This window comes from Gastrolobium bilobum, unplaced genomic scaffold (assembly GCF_033153095.1).
Source record: "Gastrolobium bilobum isolate Gb01-03AN ecotype WA unplaced genomic scaffold, APGP_CSIRO_Gbil_v1 utg436, whole genome shotgun sequence".
NCBI lineage: Eukaryota > Viridiplantae > Streptophyta > Magnoliopsida > Fabales > Fabaceae > Gastrolobium > Gastrolobium bilobum.
The window spans coordinates 30,075-53,941 of NW_026898220.1; the positions used below are offsets into that span (position 1 = coordinate 30,075).

General features: G+C 34.4%; 1 protein-coding gene across 1 annotated transcript; it reads left to right on the forward strand.

Moving 5' to 3' along the window:
* The first annotated feature begins 6,718 nt into the window (after positions 1 to 6,718).
* Positions 6,719 to 23,293, forward strand: LOC133313942 (phosphoribosylaminoimidazole carboxylase, chloroplastic-like). Its single transcript, XM_061515368.1, has 16 exons — positions 6,719 to 6,906; positions 7,107 to 7,322; positions 7,421 to 7,532; positions 7,854 to 7,916; positions 8,006 to 8,144; positions 8,312 to 8,367; positions 11,982 to 12,055; positions 12,218 to 12,365; positions 12,842 to 13,015; positions 13,540 to 13,627; positions 20,366 to 20,482; positions 21,271 to 21,368; positions 21,458 to 21,575; positions 21,658 to 21,752; positions 22,831 to 22,937; positions 23,084 to 23,293. Exons 1-16 carry the CDS (start codon positions 6,719 to 6,721, stop codon positions 23,178 to 23,180), a joined length of 1,890 nt encoding a protein of 629 aa, XP_061371352.1. The 3' UTR covers positions 23,181 to 23,293.
* Positions 23,294 to 23,867: the final 574 nt, after the last annotated feature.

Sequence of the window (23,867 nt, forward strand, 5' to 3'; positions counted from 1 at the left end):
TGTTGATAATACTACAATATGCTGCAAATTAGCTTTCCAACTTATCACATTACCCCCAACCGTAAAGATAAACCCAGTAAAAAATCTCCTCTTATCCAAATCAGATGCGTAATCTGAATCACAAAAGCCTTTCACAGAAAAATCATCAGCATTTTCTGCATTAAAATGCAAACATTAATTAAAAGTTCCATTCAAATACCTAAAATCCATTTTACACCATCCCAATGGTCTTTATTTGGTTTAGACATAAACCTACTTACCATACTTACACTATATGCTAAATCAGGCACAGTACTGATCATAGCATACTTAAGTTACCAATGGCATTTGAATATGGTACCTTCTACATGTATTCAGCTTCATCATCACTCAACACACCATTAACAGATTTCAATCTAAAATGGGCAGCAAGAGGCACATTAGTAGGCTCACTTATATGCAAAGAAAACATATTCACAATTTTCTTTACATATAGAGATTGTGACAGAGTAAGGGTTTTTATTTTCCTATTTCTGTCAATGTCCATTCCCAAAATTTCTTTTGCTGGACCTAAAAGTTTCATGTTAAACTATTTCATCAACATTTCTTTTAGCCTATTAATGCAGTTTATATCACGTGAAGCAATTAGCATGTCATCTACATAGATTAGCAAATAAACATAGCAATTCTCACCAATATTCATATAATAAACGCAGTGACCATAACTACATCTAGAGAAACCTAAAGAGACAACATATTCATCAAATCTCATATGCTATTGCTGAGGTGACTGACTGTTTTAGGCTGTATAAGGATTTTTTCAGCAAGCACACTTTTCTTTCAAAGCCTCTCTTTACGAAGCCTTAAGGCTGTTCCATAAAGATTTCCTCATCTAAATTGTTCCAATTCAAGATCAAAAACAGCAAAAACAGACAATATTAATCTAATGAAACATGTTTTATCACTGGTGAAAATATATTATGGAAATCTATACCTTCAACTTGTGATTAACCTTTGGCTACCACCCTTGCCTTATACCTAGCATCTTCTACACCAAGTATTGCGGGTTTTTTTCTTATAAACTCACTTACACCCAATAACTCTCTTACCTTGCGAAGGATCAACGAACACCCAAGTATTGTTTTTACTCAATGATGCCATTTCCTCCTCCATAGCCTGCTGCCATTTCTCTCTGGTTTTCATCCTCATTGCTTCCGTGTAGGTTATAGGTTCTTCTTCTTCTAAACATTTTCCAACCTGCAATGCAAAAGCAATGACATCATTTGATATGGTGGCGGGCGACCAAATGGTAGCTGAGTTGAGCTAGCCAAGTGGTGGACCTGCCTAGGCCCGACACCATGTCACAACCCAAAGCCTTAAGGTTTTGGGTTGAGACATGGTGTCAGATCCATTTGATATGGTGGGCTAGCTTTAACCCATTGATGGTGGTCTCCCGTCATGGGCTTCCCTTGAACCCGCCTGACAATGGTATCAGAGCGGGGTTTGGCTCCGACTATACACATATTTGGCTAGGAGGCAAGTTGAGTACTTTGGACCTGGGTACTCGGTTGAAGGAGAGATATCAATGTTGGATTTCACACTTGAGAGAGAGATTGTTGGGATATTCAAGTGTAATGGTCCCACATTGGTTGGTATTGGACTAAGTGAAAAGTATATAAGTAGAAGAACTCATGAACACAATGCCTTAAAGTTTTGGGTTAATATATGGTGTCAAATCTACTTGCTACGATTGGAGTAGCTTAGCCCATCGGTAATGGTCTCTTCACCATGAACTTCCCCTAAATCCGCCTCACACCTTCTTTAAGCAATATTGAAAGCAATAATGGTGGAAGGAAAAAGATTAGATGACATGATTGTATACCCGGACTATTAGGACATATATTCCTTTGAGACATTTTCCATAAACCATCATATTGGACTATTGGATTTGTGCTATAATCAAGCAAAACTGGCTGTCCGAGTTGAACTCTTCGGAGAAGAAATAATGTGCTTATTATTTGGCAATGAACTTGTAAAAAAATTGATACTGTATTTCCCTTACCCAGGTGGATTTTACATGTCATTCTTGAGATATTTAAAAGGAAATCACCTCCCATGAGATTTATTTTATCTTGTTAAACAAAATATGTATTGTTACAATATCTTAAAGAATTTTAAAATACTTTTGAACTAAACGTTTTTTAAGACTGGATTTTGATCAGGTTGATTTGGAATGACATGGTTCCGTTTTTCGAACCTTAAACTAAACTAATATTAAAAACTAAGCACATAACTCAAGTTAAATTGGCTAGTTTTTAAAATTCAACTAAATCTGCTTTATTTTGTTTGTTGGTTTGGGATAATTTCTTACACCATTTTTAATTTATTATCTCACATCTCTATTTCAATTAGCCTAATAGTGTAGTTAGAGAAAGATAGAACATCTTGTTGTTTGAGACGCTGAGACGCATTTAGTATAAGTTTGATTGTTTTTTGAGACCAGCTTGACCTTTATTTGGATCACATAGTTCTTGCCTAAATGTTGAAATTTAATTTTACTTTACTCTTTTTTTTTTATATTTTTCTTCATGTCCGTAAATTTTTTTCATAATTAGAAAGAGGAGCACCCAAAAAAAATGGTCTCGGTCGACCAAAAATCCTCTCGACTAGTGAATCTTATGTACTCCCACTGTACCTACAGCGTTTCTTAAATTAGAAAACAAGTAGGATATCAAAGGAAATAAACAAAAAAAAATATGAATTGAAATGATACATAATTTTACTTCATCAGAATAAAAAAATGAAGTGTGCTGCACCTTAAAATTTTTCATTACGAGGGGAAATTAATTCCCTAGTTCCTTTCTCTCTCCTCCTTCTTCCTCTCTCTTCGGCGTTGCATTGCTCACGGACCACTAGGGGTGTTCATCAACTGATCCAAACCGATTCAAACCGCGAAAACCGAACCGAAAAACCGATAACCGAATAAATCGAAAACCGAAAAATCGAAAACCGAAAGAAAACCGCAAATTTTAATTAGATTGGATCGGTTTTCGGATGGGTTGATGAAAACCTATTCAATCCAAACAATTCAATATATTAATTATCCTCTACCTACTTGTCCTTTCCCCAATTATAGCCTAAAAATTTCTAAACTCAAGACCCATTAACTCATCAACTAAATCCAAAAAAAAAACTTAGTCACGTCTCATCAACTATAGTATTGTTTACTAATATTTTTGTATTTCAATTTTTTTTTACAAAGCCAATATATACAAAAGATGTTATTTGCACAATAATCATGAGACTAATTTTAGATATTCAAAAAACCGAAAACCGAACCAATCCAAACCAAAAAAAATTGGATTGGATCGGATTGGATTTGAAAAAAAATATAAACCGAATGGATGATTATATTATCAAACCGAAGGGATTGGATCGGATGAGTTTTGCTTCCAAAACCGTTCTAATCCAGACCGCGAACACCCCTACGGACCACTACATATTTGCTGGTTATGAGGGGCCTGTTCTAGTGACAGCTGGAAATGCACTTTCGGCTCCAAATTCCAAGTCTCAACCTTTATTTAGTTTATTCTTATTTTAAATAACAACTTTTTGAATTTTATAATTTTATTTAGAAAAAAGTTTGAAAATCCTATGTGCTATTATTTTAAATTACTTATACTTCAGTGTTTTTTTTATCTATATTTCTCCTTAACACTGTTAGAAAATCAATTAACGGGAATGTATTAGATTAGAATTTTAAAAGATTTTTTTAAGATACAAATCTTATAAATTTTAAAGATTATTTAGAATTGAAAGAACTTTAAAGACCTTTTTTAAGACTTTTTTTACAATCAAGATTTCATATGATTGTATTTTAAAAGATTTTAATAAATTTTATAAGATTTGAAAGGATAATATGGATTTATAAGATTTTAAAAAATCATATGAATTTTTATCAAATATTCAAAATTACAAGAATTAATAAAAAATTAACAAAGAAATCTAATGATATTAATAAATAAAAAGTAAAATCTAATACAATTAAAATGTAATATAATTTTTAACAAACATTCAAAATTATTAAGCAACAGCTCTCCACATATCTAAAGTTATGTTAGTCCTCCACACATTATCATTTTTTCGTTTATGCTCTTAGATTTGACCAATAGATTGAAAATTATCTTCTTCATTTGGTATGAGAACTATACATATATGATTATAAGACCCGATTTTTTTATTTATTAAAATAATTCTAAAATTTTCATATAGAACCTAAAGTTCATGATAAAATTTCATTTGAATTGTTCTGCAATTGATTTGGGAAACCTTGGGATTTTTGTTCTACGTGATGAAAATTTTCTAACCATATATCATATGCATGTTTTCATTGAGTATTCTAAAAAAAACTGAATTTGAATTTTTGGGTTTTATTAGATGAAAGTTTAGAAAATTTCTCAAATTATTTTTAATCGATACATTGAAACCTTAAATTGTTTTAGAGCTTTTGAAAAACAAATTTTTAGTTATCTATTGATACAAAAATTGTTTGAAATCGTTTCCTATAACGAAGAAATTTCGTTCATGAATGTATTGTTGCGAAATATAGGGTTCATATTATGAAAGTTTCAATCTTTCTTTAAATTGTTATTGTTTTATTGACGTAAAATAAAAATTGGTTTGAAGGTTTTAGTTCCCCTATTGTTTTTCCACTGTTTTATGTCGTTTTTAATAAAAAAATCGTACCTTTTTATATCAAGAAAAACGGTGACTCATAACTTGAAAAATTATTTTTTAAATTTTCAAAAATCACTCAAAAATTTATTTTTTTAGATGGATTATATTAGAATCTTGGTTTGTTATTTCTGGTTATTTTATGATGAAAATCACTCAAAAATTTGCTATTTTTGAGCTTTGACAAAGCTCCAATAGCGGACCCCAGTTTCGAGCGGGTCAACCCGCCAAAAGAAGAAGAAGACACTGCAATAAATATATCTGAAGAAATCCTATGGGTTAAGGTGAGATCGTGAGAGAGACATCCTATTTATATTTCTCACTAAAAAATTTCACGAAATTCACACCAATAGAAAATTCATTAAAATCGTTAGATTTTTGAATACCACAAGATTGTTTTTCCTTTCGTTTAAAATTCTGATTGAATACCAACAGATTTGGACAGAGTCTCAAAAAATATTTTAAAATCCTAATTGAATACCACATGACTTTTTTTTTCAATCCTTTAAAATCGTAATTGAATAGCAATAAATTTTTTTGTCCAAATATAATCCAATAAAACCCTTTGAAATCTCAATTCAATACGCCCCTAGTATACCTTTCTTAGAAGAAGAAAATAAAGTGATAAAGAAAAAGGAAAATAAGGTTATGGAAACTTATAACACTTAAATAAAAGATTAAAATAAAAAATAGCAAAAAAAATCAAATGTGTTATGTGTCTAAATAAAATAAATAAATGTATAAAAAATAGAATAAGAATAAAAAAAATTAAAGAAAAAACAAGATCAAATATGTTAAAAATCACAATAGTAGCAGAAGATATTAAAATTTTAAAAACAAAAGTCTAAATGAAAAAATAGAAGAAAATATTAGGATAAAAAATAAAATAAAACAAAAAGAAATCACAGTTTTAAATTTCTAATATATTTGCTTTTATTTTTTTCTATTTTTTTGTCCTTGATCTATTTATTCTTTTTATTTAAATTTGTTTCATCTTTTTTATATCTATATTTTATTCTCTCTGTTTTTTTTTTACGAAAATCTTTAGTAGGTGTTATTACTTTTTAGGCTAAAAAAAGTTGAAAACAAAATTAGAATAAAGCAGATCAAAAAGTGAAAAATTAAAATAAAATAGAAAAAAGGTCAAATATATCTAAATAAAAAAAAATAAAGTAGACCAAGGATAAAAAAGAAAAAAAAAATAAAACCAAATATATTGAAAACTTATTTTTATCTTAGTTGTTTCTTCTAGTTTTTGTCTTCGGCATTTTTTTTCATTTGGACTTTTATTTTTAATATATTTGATTTTATTTTTTCCTATTTTTTTTTCTTATTTTATTTCCTTTTTTTTTACATTTATTTCTTTTTCTTTATTTTGACACATTTGATTTTTATACTATTTCTTCTTTTAGTCTTTTATTAAGTGTTCTAAGTTTTCATAATATTTGTTGTTATTTTTTTTTTATCAATATATTTTCTTCTTATAAGAAGTTAGAATATGTATACTTAATTAATGATGTCGATAAAAAAATTGAAAAAAAGTTAAGTGATTAAAAAAGAAAAAACATAGAAATGTATAGCAATAACTCAGGGGAGTTTTTTGAACTTTTCCTTTTTATTTATTTATATTATATCTTAACAACGTCTAATTCAACTCAAACACATATTAAAATAATATGATCATGTTATCCTATTTACATCAAATTCAAATTAGGATAGAAACTCTGGTTTCAATGGGATATTGGTGCCTAACCTCATTTAATTTATTTGTTTTTTTTTGAGTTTTTTCAAAATATCCTCATTTATTGGGCTTTTTTGGTAACCCCACTTAAACTTTCTTTTATCAAAAAATTAGGATACAATCTTATTACTTGGAAATCAAGGAATCCGTGTTCTGCTTTCCCCTCGCGTTTTTGGTTTGTGTCGCTTGTGCTTGAAAAGGTACACACACACACTCTCACGACGACTAAGAAGGTGTTCGCTGCGAAAACTGAGCATTGAAGGTATGCTTCACACTCTGCGCATAGTGTGGTCGGGACACACCACTTCACCTTTTGTCTCCAGACGTTATCATCCCTTTACCAATACAACTTCACTCGGCTTCTATACGGAGCAAACTCCTTCCTTATCTCCGTTAAAGCTAAAACACTGTCACCTCCTTTGTCAAGCATCACAGGATGCAGTTCCTCTAAGGTTGGCTTTCTCTCTCCTTTAGTTTTTTGTGAGGTTAAAGTTTGCATTTTTATTAACGGGGTTGGTTTGCTATAGACTTCTTTTAACAATACCATTTGTCAGCTTTCTCTGCCTTAAGGCATATAAATTTTTAAAGTTTCTGAACCTTGGAATTTCATAAAAAGCCCACAAATTTCCACCATGATGTTGTTTGTGTGTAGGAATGATGAATTACTTGTCCATGAACCATCTGAAATGATTGTTGGGATTCTGGGAGGAGGTCAACTCGCTCGCATGCTATGTGAAGCTGCTTCTCCAATGGGAATTAAAGTCATGGTTTTAGATCCACGGGAGAACTGCCCGGCGAGTTCACTGTGTTATCATCATATGGTTGGAAGCTTTGATGACAGCACTACAGTTGAGGAATTCGCCAAGAGGTTCAAGTTTTTATACAATAATTGTTATTTTAAATTTCTCATTTGCTATATCATTTAAGGGGAATAATGTATATATGCTGGTTTGATATGGTGTTCAGATGTGGACTACTAACTTTTGAAATCGAACATGTTGATGTTGCTTTGCTGGAAAAACTTGAGAAACAAGGAGTTAATTGCCAACCCAAAGCCTCCACTATCCGAATTATTCAGGTATTATCGTGGCATATTGATGGAATTGTTCTAATTTTCACATGTAGTGTCAATAGATGAAATGAACAATTAGATATTTTCAACTCATGTATAAAGTATTGCCTTTGTATATCTCACATCACAAATGTTTCATACTGAGCTTGACCGTATGCTTCTATTTTGGAATTTGTTATTTCCATGATTTTCCCTTTAAATGGATTTGTTTTACGTAGGATACTTTTTTCAGCCCATCATAGACATGCTAATGTGAATATTTTTAAAGATAACAATAATGTTATTATCTGAATGATTTCATTTATATGACTATTCAATATATTTCAGGATAAGTATCAGCAGATGGTTCATTTCTCTCAGCATGGCATTCCGCTTTCTGACTTTATGCAAGTTAGTACCTGTTTATCTTGGTCATAGTAGTATTTAAAAATTCATCTTTAGGATACTAATTGAAGATACTTAAATATTACATTGAACAGATAGGTGATCTTGAAGGTGCAAAGAAAGTAGGGGAACTCTTTGGCTATCCTCTTATGATCAAGAGTAGGAGATTAGCTTACGATGGGCGGGGAAATGCTGTTGCTAGTAGTGAAGAGGAACTTCCTTCTGCTATAGATGGTAATTAGTCTTTTAACCGGTGTATCTTTGTCTTTTCTTTCTTTGAATTCATACTTCTTGTCTTTCATTAGCCTTGAGAAAAAGAAAAAAATCCTTCTGCCTACTTGATATGTGCACACTTCTGTTTTACTTTTTCTTCTTTAACTTTTTGCCCTCCAACTTTGCAGCTCTTGGAGGATTTGATCGTGGTTTATATGTTGAAAAATGGGCACCTTTTGTCAAGGTCAGTATCTAAAATATCTTAAATGCTGATGGTGATTTTTCAATCCATGATTCACTAATTGTATGATGGAGAAGTGGTATTGCTGGTGTTAAGCCACCAAATCTTTAATTTTTGTATGTTGTGATTTGTAGAATATCTAGAATATTCTACAATCGTTGGATCCTTGATTCAGGGGCCTCTGATCACATGACAGGTAATGCAACCTTATTTTTCTCCTATACCCCTTACTATCACCCGTCACGAATAAGAACAGCTGATGGGAATTTCTCCACTATTGCGGGAAAGGGATCCATTAAACTTTCTGAGCATATTATTTTGAACTCAGTACTTCATGTTCCCTCTCTTACTTGTAATCTCATCTCTATTAGCAAACTTACTGCTGAGTTGCATTGTGTTGCTAAGTTCTCTGCAAATGCTTGTATCTTTCAAGAACAGGACTCGGGGATGAAGATTGGCAGTGTTAGAGAGGAAGAAGGGCTATACTATTTTACAGATGTTCATTGTGAAAAGAGGATTTTTTCGAACCACTCTCTATGTTTATCAGATGACTGTAATGATGTTTTGTTATGGCATCGTAGGTTGGGACACCCAAATTTTGTTTATCTCCAGGAGTTATTGCCGAACTTATTTATCAATAAAAAGCCAAGTTCCCTTCTTTGTGATATTTGTCAGCTTGCAAAGCACTCTCGTGTCACTTATTCTCCTAAGAAATATCATGAATCTTCTCCCTTTACATTGATTCATAGTGATATTTGGGGACCTGCTCGTGAAAAAAATGTCTCGGGTGCTCGTTGGTTTATTACTTTCATTGATGATCATTCTAGGGTATGTTGGGTATATCTCTTCAAAGATAAGTCTGAGGCAGCATCCACTTTTAAAAACTTTCATGCTATGATTCAAACTCAATTTCAGACTTCTATCAAAATTCTGCGAACAGACAATGGTACTGAATATTTTAATTCAGTTCTTGGAGATTACCTAAACCAGCATGGAATTATTCATCAAAGTTCTTGGGAAACCAAATGATGCTGCTGTCTTACCTTGGCCTTTGGAAACAGGTGGAGTTATTGGGAAGGAAACATGGGGAGCAACTATACCTGAATCTAATGATCCTCCTTGTGATCCTCCTGGTAAATGGGGAAAATTTTACAGCAGGCGCAAAACACATGAAGATACTCTAGACTGCCAGGATCCTGACTCGAGTCCTTGTTCCAGCAACCCACTTGAATGTACTAGTACAACCAACGTTGATATGCCTATTGCTCTTCGGAAAGGTACTAGATCTTGCACTGCTCATTCTATTTCCCATTATATCTCATATGAAAAGTTGTCTCCAGGTTTTCGTGCTTTCAAAACTATGTTAGTTAGTACCAGGATACCCAAAAATATCCAAGAAGCACTTGATGACCCAAAATGGAGGAATGCAGTATTAGAAGAAATGGATGCACTTACAAAAAATGGAACATGGGAGTTTGTGACATTACCTAAAGGAAAGAAAACTGTTGGTTGCAAGTGGGTGTTCACAATAAAATTCAATGCAGACAATAGCATCAATAGGCATAAGGCCAGATTAGTTGCTAAGGGATTTACTCAGACTCATGGGATAGATTATCAGGAGACATTTGCTCCTGTTGCCAAACTTAACACTATCCGCGTTCTGCTATCTCTTGCCGCCAACCTTGATTGGCCATTGCAACAGTTAGATGTTAAGAATGCCTTCTTGAATGGTGATCTCCATGAGGAAGTTTACATGGATCCACCTCCTGGTTTTGAAAAAGGGGATGATTCTGTGTGCAAGTTGCAGAAGTCTCTCTATGGACTTAAACAATCTCCCAGAGAATGGTTTGGGAAATTTACTCAAGCTGTTAAGGGAAGAGGGTTCACCCAAGCTCAGACTGATCACACTTTATTTTTTAAACACTCCGACAAAGGAAGAATTGCTATTCTGATCGTTTATGTTGATGACATAATTGTCACTGGTAATGATAGCGAGGAGATAACTTCTTTAAAAAAATATTTAGCTGACCAGTTTGAACTAAAAGATCTTGGATCTCTCGAATATTTCCTTGGCATGGAAATTGCTCGGAGTAAGGAAGGAATTTCTTTAACTCAGAAAAAATACATTCTAGACCTGTTGCAAGAAACAGGTATGCTTGGGTGCAAGCCGACAGAGACTCCAATTGAAGCTAATATCAAGATGGGAGTTGAGGACGGGGAAGATGTTGATAGGGAGCAGTACCAGAGACTAGTGGAAAAATTAATCTATTTGTCTCACACTCGTCCTGATATTGCTTTTGCTGAGAGCTTGGTTAGCCAATTCATGCATTCTCCTAAGGAAAAACACCTTAGTGCTGTTTATAGAATTCTCAAATACCTCAAAAATACCCCTGGTCGAGGAATTTTCTTTAAAAAGGGGCACAAAAGGATGATTGAAATCTATACAGATGCAGACTGGGCTGGCTCTGCAATGGACCGAAGATCTACTTCAGGATATTGTACTTATGTCTGGGGAAACCTTGTGACCTGGAGAAGTACGAAACAAACTGTTGTTGCAAGAAGCAGTGCAGAAGCGGAATTTCGGGCTCTAGCCCATGGTATTTGTGAAGGAATTTGGTTACGAAGGCTTCTGGAGGAGTTGAAGATCTCTTATTCCCTACCTATCAAATTATATTGTGATAATAAGGCTGCTGTCAGCATTGCTCAAAATCCTGTTCATCATGACAGAACAAAACATGTGGAAGTTGATCGTCACTTTATCAAAGAGAAATTAGAAGACGGTAGTGTATGCTTGACATATATACCTACCAAGGAACAGACGGCGGATATCCTCACCAAAGGATTACTTAAGCCGACCTTTGAGAATTTGATCAGCAAGTTGGGAATGATCAATATATATCTCCCAACTTGAGGGGGAGTGTAGAATATGTAGAATATTCTAGATAGTATTTATTGATGTAGTTGGTAGTTGTATATTTATTGATGTAGTTGGTGGTTGTATATTTATTGATGTAGTTGGTGGTTGTATATTTATTAAAGTAGTTGAGGTAGTTGGATGTACTCAATATAAAAAGGACCCATTGGGTCTCTCAATGAATCAAGAAAGTATTATTCAGATAAAACACTTCTTCTTTTCTTCATGATTAATTTATTGACTTCGCTCCAATAAGTTTGTGATGATGATGTTGATGTGATGTGCCTGTAATAATTTATTGATCTTTAATTTTTCAATCCATGATTCTTTTGATTGTTAACTACAGTTATGTTCTCAATCAGATAATAATGCCCTATTTTTTATCCTGTAATCTCTACATTTTTTACCTCCAATGGTTTGTCTTTCATAAATGTGAATTATTTGGAGATGAAACTTATTCCAGTGTCATACTATGCTCCCATCACTTGCAAAATGCTCTTACTACTAAATCTTCTCTGTTTAGAAAATTATGATTACACTTCCTAGTGCTTTCATACAATTTATCTATGTTAAAGCTGTTAGTTCAAGCATGTCTTTTGATTCAGAAAAAAATGTCTTTTATATATTAAAACTCCCAATTTTCGTCATGTTAGTTTATGAGTTTATGAATTTTCTTACATTTTTTCTCCTAAAATAATTGCAGGAACTAGCTGTCATTGTGGTGAGGGGAAGAGAGAATTTGATTTCAAGCTATACTATTGTTGAAACTATTCATAGGTAACATGCACAGCACTTACAAGCTATTTATATGGAAAATTTAAAATGCAAGATTTACCACAGATCAAATTCAAAACCAAGCTATGATAATTTAAATGAATCAGAAATATACCACTTCAGTTTTCTTATAGATCTGCTTGAGGATTTTATGTTTTGGTCTAGGGACAACATATGCCACATAGTTAAGGCTCCAGCTAATGTGCACTGGAAGATTCGGGAGCGGGCTACGGAAATTGCTTGCAATGCTGTTAACTCTCTAGATGGTGCTGGTGTGTTTGCAGTTGAATTGTTCTTGACTAGGGATGGGCAGGTAGTGAATTTATTTATTCATCTAATGTGGACATCCTCATTGTTTTTTTCTTCTTGAATGCTACACTGGCTTCTTTTTACTAGTAAATTCTCAGCTGTTTCAAATGTGTTGAGATATATAAAACCATTAATGTAGCCTCACCCAACAGCTTAAGCTTTTGGGTTGAATTGGTTCTTTACATGGTATCAGAGCCTCGCCGTCCCCCACTTTCTCTTGTGGCGTTTCTTAGCACAGGTAGGCTGGGCCTGTTGCGTTGTCCACTCTTCAAGCCCAATGGGCTCTTGTGTGAGGGGGCGTGTTGAGATATATAGTCCCACATTGGTTGTATGTGCAACTAATGTGGAGTTTATAAGGCCTTGGGCACTCCCACCCTTTGAGCTAGCTTTTGGGGTGGTGTATCCCAAGGTTCTTTACAAAATGCATTATTATTTGTTTGTTAATCCCCTGATAGAGACTGTGCCTGTGTTTCTTGACAGATTTTATTAAATGAAGTAGCGCCTAGACCTCACAATAGTGGGCATCACACAATTGAATCTTGTTATACATCACAATTTGAGCAACATTTGCGGGCTGTTCTTGGTCTTCCCCTTGGTGATTCATCAATGAAAGCTTCAGCTGCTGTCATGTACAATATATTAGGCGAAGAAGAGGTATTAGAATTTAATTTTTCTCCATTGTCCTTTTCTTTTACCTTCTCTTTTGTAAATTTGAAAAAGAGATTTGGATTTTCTCCTATCCCTGTTGAAGTAGTGCTATTATTTTTGGTTGGGATTTATTGTGTTTCAGTATTATTATTACAGTGTTATTATAATAGCATGGTTGGAAGGGAGTGGTGCTATTACTAATGAAACGTATTTTCTCATTATTATATGCAGCAAATGAGAATGTAAAAGATGAATAGTAGCTTAGTTAATTATGTTATATTGATGTGAAAAAGATAAAGCAGTAGGAAATTAAACGCTTGTCAGTAATGAAAGTCATATTAGATATGAAATCTTATCTGCTGTCATGAACGTGAACACAAATGGTTGACCTTTTTTGTTTTTTAATTTTGGTTATACACTGAAAGGCTATTGAGTGCTCTCTTTTGTTCATTTACTTGTTTCAAGAAGATCATTCTATTCAATAAACACTGTTTCAGACTTAGTTTGTGAAATCTGCTTAATGATTTTAGGGGGAGCCTGGTTTACGTTTAGCTCGTCTATTGATCAATAGGGCACTGACCATCCCTGGGGCTAATGTTCATTGGTATGATAAGCCAGGTAAGCTTCTTTTTAAGTTGCAATTTGGGTTCATCACCCCCTCTCATTCGTCACTGTTTGATCACTTGTATGTCTAAATCAATGAAATCATTGTCATGACAATTGTCAGAAATGAGAAAACAACGGAAGATGGGCCATATCACCATTGTTGGGGATTCCCTAGCTGATTATTGAAAGCAATCTTACAGTAATGGTGGAAGGGAAAAGATTAGATGACAAGACTGCAGGTTGATGACACAAACTTCTCTTCACTCAATACTTTATCTTTGTAGTTATTGATCTTATGTTGCTAGACCAATGAAGAAAGATGGTTTTCCTAGTCAACTTCGTTTTATATCTTCATCATCTCATATGCAATAATTTAATGTGTACAAAGAGTAATTTGCAACTATATAACCAATTTAGTTAGACTTAGGATACATGTAATATACTAATATTTGAAGCATCGATCAGTTGTAACCATGTCAATTCTTTCCCCTGTCAATCAAAATATACACTGCCTGTCTAACCAAATATGTTTTTCTTTTTTTTCCCCTTTTCTATTATCCTCCTTTTGAATCGCAACCGCTATAGCATTTTTCAGGCCGCAATCCGCATTTGATAACTTTGCTCTTTGGTGAAGATTGAAAACTACCGTTCCATTACAATTAAGGAAAATGGAGTGGAGCATTATATTTGAAGAGAAAATTTTGTTATTCTCGCACTTAATTATGCTTTGTTTTGTGTGAAATGTAGTTGCTCCACGTGTAGGGATCATAATGGGTTCTGATTCAGATATATCTGTGATGAAAAGTGCTGTTGAAATCTTGGAGAAGTTTGGTGTGCCTTACGAGGTTAAATTATTTTAATTTCCCAAAGGGAGGGAGGTTATTTTGTATGAAGTTGTTTATCCTTTCTTATACCTACATGTGTCAAATTTCAGGTAAAAATTGTTTCAGCACACCGGACTCCACAAATGATGTTTTCTTATGCCTCCTCTGCTCACGACCGAGGCATACAGGTTATTATTGCTGGTGCTGGTGGTGCAGCTCACTTACCCGGTAAATTACTTAGATCGTGCTTTGCATATTTTTCTTAAGGATCAATTGTCTTATTGGCATTTGTAATAATTAAGCTTTCATATCTCAGGTATGGTTGCCGCTGTTACTCACTTGCCTGTGATTGGTGTTCCTGTGAATGCTTCTTTCCTGGAAGGATACGATTCACTCTTATCGATTGTCCAGGTATATTTTTTAATGATGTTTTGTAGGATTGCCTTTCTAGTGATGAGATAATAACATGCAATATTTTTGTAACTTTGGTATTACTGCTTCATTTTTAAAAGCTTTAGATCTATATTGTTTGGAATCCTTTTGAATGAAGGATTTTCTGCAAGTACCATATGGTAGTTAACAAAAGGACTATGGGTGAATTTGGTATTCTGTCTTCTTTCTAAAAGCTGTGCTGTTTAAAAGTTTCTTCACTATCTAGAACTTGCCATCACTAAGGAGTCTGTTAATTATATGAATGTTGTTAAGAGTGTTAGTGTTAATAGTGTAGAAGTCCCACATTGAATGTGTCTCTTTGTATTCTTCAATTGGTTTGCTATATAATAGCACCAATGTTGTGTAGTTTAATACAACAAAGATTACTATCATTTCCTCTTGTATCTATGAGATTTAACATGGTATCTAGAGCCTAACAAGAGGAATCTTAATCCATTTAACTTAGTTCTATTTTCCATAATTTCAATATGGTTATAGAGAGATATCACCCTCCTTGAGGGATTCCCGTTGTTATTTCTTTTTCGGGTTTTTCTTAGTATGCTCTGTGACTGCAGCTTAGACTGATCTGTCACATCAGAAAAGAATGATCCTTGGGAAGTTGTTGGGTTGACCACCGTTGTCGTTGACCGACCACCGTTGACCGCGTCGTCCACCGTTGACAACCGTCTCCGGCGACTTTTCCGATGACTTTCCGGCGATTTTTTCGGCGATCCACCACCGTCTCTGACGACTTTTTCGACGACCCACCGCCGTCTCCGGCGACTTTTTCGATTCCGCGAAGCTTTGTTTTTCTTTAATCTTCTTTCTTCCCAAGATGGAGTATTTATACTATTCATCATCCATCTTGAGGGGGAGCACTGTCCATGTTTCTGATGATCATTCCAGCACAATTGTCTTTTCCGATGATAATTCCGACACTGTTTAGAAGTTCCTCTTGAGGGGGAGCACTGTCCATGTTGCTGATGGTCATTCCAGCACAATTGTCTTTGCCGATGATAATTCCGGCACTGTTTAGAAGTTCCTCTTGAGGGGGAGCACTGTCCATGTTGCTGATGGTCATTCCAGCACAATTGTCTTTGCCGATGATAATTCCGGCACTGTTTAGAAGTTCCTCTTGAGGGGGAGTACTGTCCATGTTGCTGATGGTCATTCCAGCACAAATTGTCTTTGCCGATGATAATTCCGGCACTGTTTAGAAGTTCCTCTTGAGGGGGAGCACTGTCCATGTTGCTGATGGTCATTCCAGCACAATTGTCTTTGCCGATGATAATTTCGGCACTGTTTAGAAGTTCCTCTTGAGGGGGAGCACTGTCCATGTTGCTGATGGTTATTCCAGCACAAATTGTCTTTGGCGATTATAATTCCGGCACTGTTTAGAAGTTCCTCTTGAGGGGGAGCACTGTCCATGTTGCTGATGGTCATTCCAGCACAATTGTCTTTGCCGATGATAATTCCGGCACTGTTTAGAAGTTCCTCTAGAGGGGGAGCACCGTCCATGTTGCTGATGGTCATTCCAGCACGATTGTCTTTGCCGATGATCATTCCGGCATCTTCCATGTTGATGTTCATTTCGACGCCATTTTTAGCACATTGTTGATTTTTGGTTTCTCATTTAGGAGATTTATTTTGATGTTATGTTACTTGGTCTTTCTTGTAATAAGCTTGTAGCATAGTCAAGGGGAAACCACGGCTTCTCACCAACTGTTAAATGAAATGTCTGAGAGGGATCTTGATGCTGATGTCCTGATCAGCTCAGTTGTCTTTGCCGATGATAATTCCGACACCATCCATGCTCTGATGTCCATTCCAGCACTGTCTCTTTATCAGCTCTTCAGACTAATGGTCATTCCAGTTGATTTGTTGTACTTAGTCATTTCATTTCGTTGATGTAACATTGTTGTTTTTGGTTCCTAATGGGAGTATTATTTATGTATCAAGCTTGTAGCATATGATCTATATGCTACAGCTTGAGGGGGAGTGTTAAGAGTGTTAGTGTTAATAGTGTAGAAGTCCCACATTGAGTGTGTCTCTTTGTATTTTTCAATTGGTTTGCTATATAATAGCACCAATGTTGTGTAGTTTAATACAACAAAGATTACTATCATTTCCTCTTGTATCTATGATATTCAACAAATGTTAATTTTTGATTCATTATTGTATGAAAATCAATTTGGATTTATGCCAGGAAGATGTACCATGGAAGCCATTTTCTTGATGCGACAACTAATGGAAAGATACCGAGAAAAGAAGAAGGACTTGCATATGGTGTTCATAGACCTTGAGAAAGCATACGATAGGGTTCCAAGGAAAGTTTTATGGTGGGTCCTGGAGAAGAAAAAGGTTCCATTAAAGTATGTAAAGGCAATCAAGGATATGTATGATGGGGTTACTACATGTGTAAAAGCTTGTAGCGGATCATCAGGTTATTTTCCTATCACGGTAGGTGTACACCAAGGGTCGGCTCTAAGTCCTTACCTATTTGCCTTAGTTATGGATGAACTAACAAAAGATATTCAAGAGGAAGTGCCATGGTGTATGCTTTTTGCAGACGATATTGTGCTTATTGATGAGAGCAAGGAGGGTGTTAATAGAAAACTTGAATTGTGGAGAAGCACATTGGAATCCAGAGGATTCACATTAAGTCGAAGCAAGACTGAGTATCTGAAGTGTGAGTTTTCTCTGGTACAAGATGAGGACCAAGAACCTGTGCATCTAAATGGTCAAGAGGTACCCAAAAAAAAATGCTTTTAAATACTTGGGCTCCATTTTACAAAATGGTGGAGAGATTGATGAGGATGTAAATCACAGAATCAGAGCAGGGTGGATGAAATGGCGTAGTGCATCTGCATTTTTGTGTGACCGCAAAATTCCCCTGAAGTTAAAAGGAAAATTCTATAAAACGGCAGTACGACCGGCAATGCTATATGGAGCGGAATGCTGGCCAGCACATAGGCAACATGAGCATAAGATGGGAGTAGCAGAGATGAGGATGTTAAGGTGGATGTGTGGGTACACAAGGATGGATAAGATAAGAAATGAAGATATTCGACGAAAGGTCGGAGTAGTACCGGTAGCCGAGAAGATGAGAGAACATAGATTGAGGTGGTTTGGGCACGTGATGAGAAGACCCATGGATGCTCCTGTAAGAACAGAAGTTTGTTACCAAGAGCTAAACACAAAAAGAGGCAGAGGTAGGCCGAAGCTTACTTGGGGGAAAGTAGTAAAACAAGATTTAATGGAGTGGGATATAGATTGGCGGACAGTATGTCTTAGAAAGGAATGGAGAAAAGCTATAAGTATGGTGGAGGGTTAGACTCGCTGTTATTCCTATGTTCCAGATGGTCCTTTTTTAGTCCTTTTCCCCTTCATTTCCCCCACTTCTTCTTGTCCCTTTCTTTTTTACTTTTATTTATTTATATATACATATATTTTTATTTCATTTTATTTTATTTTATTATTTTATTTGTGTATTTTTATTTATTTATTTATTTTTATTTTTTATTTTTTTTACTTTTTTTCAACCGTTTTGTATCTTTCATGTGGGTTCATCTACCACCGACCCCAATTAATTTGGGATAAAGGTGTTGTTGATGTTGATGTTGATGTATTGTATGAAAATGAAGGATGTCTTCCATAGATGGGAAAAAAAATGAATAATAGATGTTTACTTCTAAAAGCAACCTTGTTATGTTTTTGGAAGCAATTTGCGGAAAGCATAAACAGTTTTAAAGATGCACTTATTGATGAGTTCAGCAACTACCTGTAGCACTTGAGAATTAGTGCTGATAATTAGTAAACCTACACATTTTCCTTTGTTCCCTCTTTTGTTTCAATATCAGTTTTTTCTTGGTTAGTGGTGTGTCCTTCCCAGATTCACATATCTTTGTCAAATAATTCTCTCATCACTTCATTGGTTCAGCCTCATTGAATATCAGCTACAGTAGTTTTCATTTTCGCCCTCTTCAAAATTACCCTTGTTTTGCTTCTTTTTTGAGTAGGTCATTACATGACATGAATGAACAAAAAAAATATGGAGTCATTGTCAGATAGAGTATTCTGGATGACTACGTCAATTGGTGTAGAAGTAGGAACTTGCATCAACAGTGACCTTTTGCAACTATTAAACCTGATGATGCAATGTTTTCTTACTAACGAACATTCTTGATTCTTGTTGGGCGTGCAGATGCCAAAAGGTGTCCCTGTTGCCACTGTTGGAATTAATAATGCGACTAATGCTGGATTATTGGCAGTGCAGTATTTGGGTATTGCCAATGATAATATTCGGTTAAGCCTGCCACTCTCTTCCTTTCTCTATGCCCGTCATTTAAAAATTATTTATTGAAGTAAAATTCATAATATGAAAGAAGTGGAAGTATTGTCTTGCTTTTGACTTATATTGATTTAACCTTTATAAAATTGTGCAGGATGATTCAATACCGAGAGGAACAAAAAGAAAGCGTCTTGATAAAAGGAGATAAAGTAGAAAAATATGGTTTGAAATCCTACTTAAATGGTACTTAGTTTAACCTATTTATTTGGTGATTCTTTTTAAGGTCTATTATTCCCATTGGCAGAGGACTACAAATTTTCGATAGACAACAGGGTTTCATATGGAGCGTGTTTAGACATGGGATGTTAAGTAGATTGAGAATAATTTGAGCTAAATTAAGAAAATATTTTGCAGTTTTATTAATAAAATCAATATCTTTTTTATTTCTAACATATAGCAGGAGGAGAAAAATGTAATCTGGCAGAAAAAACAAATGATTACCTGCCGTTGGTTGGATTAGACCGCCTGGAAAGCAAATGATTATGAGCCAAAATGTAGAGAGTTATAGCTGTCGTCTTATAATTTTTGGGTTGGGTTAAAGCAATTGAATGAAATTTTTTCGGTCACTTCAAACTTTTTGTGAGATAAGAGCTCTGTGTTTGTGTCTTGGGGAAAGATCCGTTTATAATTTATTTTTACAAATTACACTAAGTATAACCGGTTATATACTCTTAATTAGTATATGACCGGTCGGACATAGTGTAGTTTGTAAACAAAAAATTTGTACATATAACCTTTTCCTTGTTTATGTTATACAAATGCCTAGCGACTCATTGTTATTTTTTTTTTTAAAGATGGGATTACACTAGTACAGTTCAGACCAGATTTTGGTTTTATGTTTTCCATTTTTCACTTTTGGATTTGATTTATTATTTGGACATGTTGCAAGTGTTCAGTTGCAGTTTTTTACTTGCTTTCCCCCCTTGTATTTTAAAGCCCATTAGTAGTTTTCTTTAATTATTTGGCATAGCTTTATTTTTACTTTTATTTAAAAAAAGAAAAGAAATTGACAGACTTTCATTGGTATGATAAGCCAGGTAAGCTTCTTTTTAAGTTGCAATTTCAGATTGACCCTCTCATTCGTCACTGTTTGATCACTTGTATGTCTAAATTAATGACATCATCATCATGACAATTTGTTAGAAATGAGAAAACAAGGGAAGATGGGCCATATCACTGTTGTTGGGGATTCCCTAGCCGATATTGAAAGCAATCTTACTGTAATGGTGGAAGGGAAAAGATTAGATGACAAGACTGGAGGTTGATGACACAAACTTCTCTTCACTCATACTTTATCTTTGTAGTTATTGATCTTATGTTGCTAGACCAATGAAGAAAGATGGTTTTCCTAGTCAACTTCATTTTATATCATCATCATCTCATATGCAATAATTTAATGGGTACAAAGAGTAATTTGCAGCTATATAACCAATTTAGTTAGACTTAGGATACATGTAATATTTGAAGCATCTATCAGTTGTAACCATGTCAATTCTTTCCCTAGTCAATGAAAATTGCACTGCCTGTCTAACCAAATATGTTTTTCTTTTCCCCCCCTTTTCTATTATCCTCCTTTTAGACAAAGACATTGTTTGTCTCATCCATATATTGCTTTAATCATTCTTTCTTTATTTCGCTATCAACTCTTTGGCGCAGTAGTTAATCGCGCCGCTCTGTGTGCACATTTTGCTATCAAAAGCACTCTTAGTTTGATATGGCTGAGGTTCTGGTTCTCTGTTACTGTTTGTTTTGGAACAATTCTTTATTACGAATGAATGTCTTTATTTTTGAGCATATATAGGTGTGATATATTTAGGTTCTCTTGATTTATTCCGCTATTTCCGCAACCGCAACCCACTATAGCACTATAGCTATTTTAAGGGTTCGCCGCGACAAGCCGTAATCCGCATTTGATAACTTTGCTCTTTGGTTAAGATTGAAAACTACCGCTCCATTACAATTAAGGAAAATGGAGTGGAGCATTATATTTGAAGAGAAAATTTTGTTATTCTCGCACTTAATTATGCTTTGTTTTGTTTGAAATGTAGTTGCTCCACGTGTGGGGATCATAATGGGTTCTGATTCAGATATACCTGTGATGAAAAGTGCTGCTGAAATCTTGGAGAAGTTTGGTGTGCCTCACGAGGTTAAATTATTCTAATTTCCCAAAGGGAGGGAGGTTATTTTGTATGAAGTTGTTTATCCTTTCTTATACCTACATGTGTCAAATTTCAGGTAAAAATAGTTTCAGCGCACCAGACTCCAGAAATGATTATTTCTTATGCCTCCTCTGCTCACGACCGAGGCATACAGGTTATTATTGCTGGTGCTGGTGGTGCAGCTCACTTACCCGGTAAATTACTTAAATCATGCTTTGCATATTTTTATTAAGTATCAATTGTCTTATTGGCATTAATTAAGCTTTCATATCTCAGGTATGGTTGCCTCTCTTACTCACTTGCCTGTGATTGGTGTTCCTGTGAGTGCTTCTTTCATGGAAGGACTTGATTCACTTTTATCGATTGTCCAGGTATATTTTTTAATGATGTTTAAATATTCAATATTTATCAATTTTCAGTGCTCTATATAATTGCTTTTGCTGTTTTGTAGGATTGCCTTTCTAGTGATGAGATAATAACATGCAATATTTTTGTAACTTTGGTATTACTGCTTCATTTTTAAAAGCTTTAGATCTATATTGTTTGGAATGCTTTTGAATGAAGGATTTTCTGCAAGTACCATATGGTAGTTAACAAAAGGACTATGGGTGAATTTGGTATTATGTCTTCTTTCTAAAAGCTGTGCTGTTTAAAAGTTTCTTCACTATCTAGAACTTGCCATCACTAAGGAGTCTGTTAATCATATGAATGTTAATTTTTGATTCATTATTGTATGTAAATGAAGGATGCCTTCCATAGAAGGGATAAAAAAAAATGAATAATAGATGTTTACTTTTAAAAGCAACCTTGTTATGTTTTTGGAAGCACTAAGTCAACTGGTGTAGAAGTAGGAACTTGCATCAACAGTTAGGGATGTTGATGGGTCGAATCGAACCGGATTTTTTGAAAAACCGAATCGAATTGGTTTAAATGGTTCGTTCGGAAGGGGTTCGGTTCAGTTCGGAAGTGGTTCGGTGCCGGTTCGGAAATGGTTCGAAACCGGTTCGGGTCGACCCTCTTTTGAAAAGAAAAAAAATTTAAAATTTAAAAAATAAAGTTATAAAAATTAATTTGGTTTGATTTGAAAATGGTTCGGTTCGGTTCGGAACCGGTTCGATTATTAAACCAGTTCTAAAAACCGGTTCGGTTCTTAAACTGGTTCTAAAAACCGGTTCGGTTCTTAAACCGGTTCTAAAAACCGGTTCGGTTCATGAACTGGTTCTTTAAAAACCGGTTCGGTTCACAAACTGGTTTTTAAAAATTGGTTATTTTATGGGCGGTTCGGTTCAGTTCATGGTTCAACCCACTTTTTTGGTTATTTTGCACTTTTTTTTGGTTATTTTGCACACCCCTATCAACCGTGACCTTTTGCAACTATTAAAAACCTGATACATTTACATGCAATGTTTTCTTACTAACGAACTTTCTTGATTCTTGTTGGGCGTGCAGATGCCAAAAGGTGTCCCAGTTGCCGCAGTTGGAATTAATAATGCGACTAATGCTGGATTATTGGCAGTGCGGTGTTTGGGTATTGCCAATGATAATCTTCGGTTAAGGTTTGTCCCTCCCACTCTCTTCTTTTCTCTATACCCGTGATTTAAAAATTATTTATTGAAGTAAATTTTTTTTTATAACAAGAAAGAAGTGGAAGTATTATCTTACTTTTGACTTGTATTGATGTAACCTTTATAAAATTGTGCAGGATGATTCAATACCGAGAGGAACAAAAAGAAAACGTCTTGATGAAAGGAGATAAAGTAGAAAAACATGGTTGGAAATCCTACTTAAATGGTACTTAGTTTAACCTATTTATTTGGTGATTCTTTTTAAGGTCTATTCCCATTGGTGGAGGACTACAAATTTTCTATAGACAACAGGATTTCATATGGAGCGTGTTTAGAGATGGGATGTTAAGTAGATTGAGAATAATTTGAGCTAAATTAAGAAAATATTTTGCAGTTTTGTTTAATTATTTGGCATAGCTTTATTTGTTTTTTTTAAAAAAAAAAAAAAAAGAAATTGACAGACTTTCACTACTTATGTTGGGAATTCCTCAACCTGCAGTAAATTTAAGTTATGCATGAGAATTTATTTTACCAAAACATCCTGGGGAATATTATTTTAACCTTAGACAAAATATGAATTGTTACAGTAATTTCAAGAATTCTAAAATAATTTTTGAACTAAACGTTTCTTAAGAATGAATTTTGATCAGGTTGGTTCGGAATGATATGGTTCCGTTTTCTAAACCCAAAAATAAACTAATATTATAAACTGTACATATAACTCAAATTAAATTTTTTATTTGGTTTTTAAATTGAATCGATTATCCTTGATTTAGTTTATTGGTTTGGGATTTTGTACCATTTTGAAATTATTTAGATTCTCACACCATCATTTCAATGAACCAAACAGCTTACTGAGAGAAAGATTGAAAATCATAAATGGGATGTTTTTTTAGTAGGATTTAATTCTTTATAATAAAT

Bases quoted from the DNA above. Each gene is read 5' to 3' on its own strand.
- LOC133313942 (XM_061515368.1), top strand. From the start codon at position 6,719: ATGCTTCACACTCTGCGCATAGTGTGGTCGGGACACACCACTTCACCT. The intron at 21,753-22,830 runs GTATATTTTTTA...TTGGGCGTGCAG, and splicing joins CACTTTTATCGATTGTCCAG to ATGCCAAAAGGTGTCCCAGT. The intron at 22,938-23,083 runs GTTTGTCCCTCC...AAAATTGTGCAG, and splicing joins AATGATAATCTTCGGTTAAG to GATGATTCAATACCGAGAGG.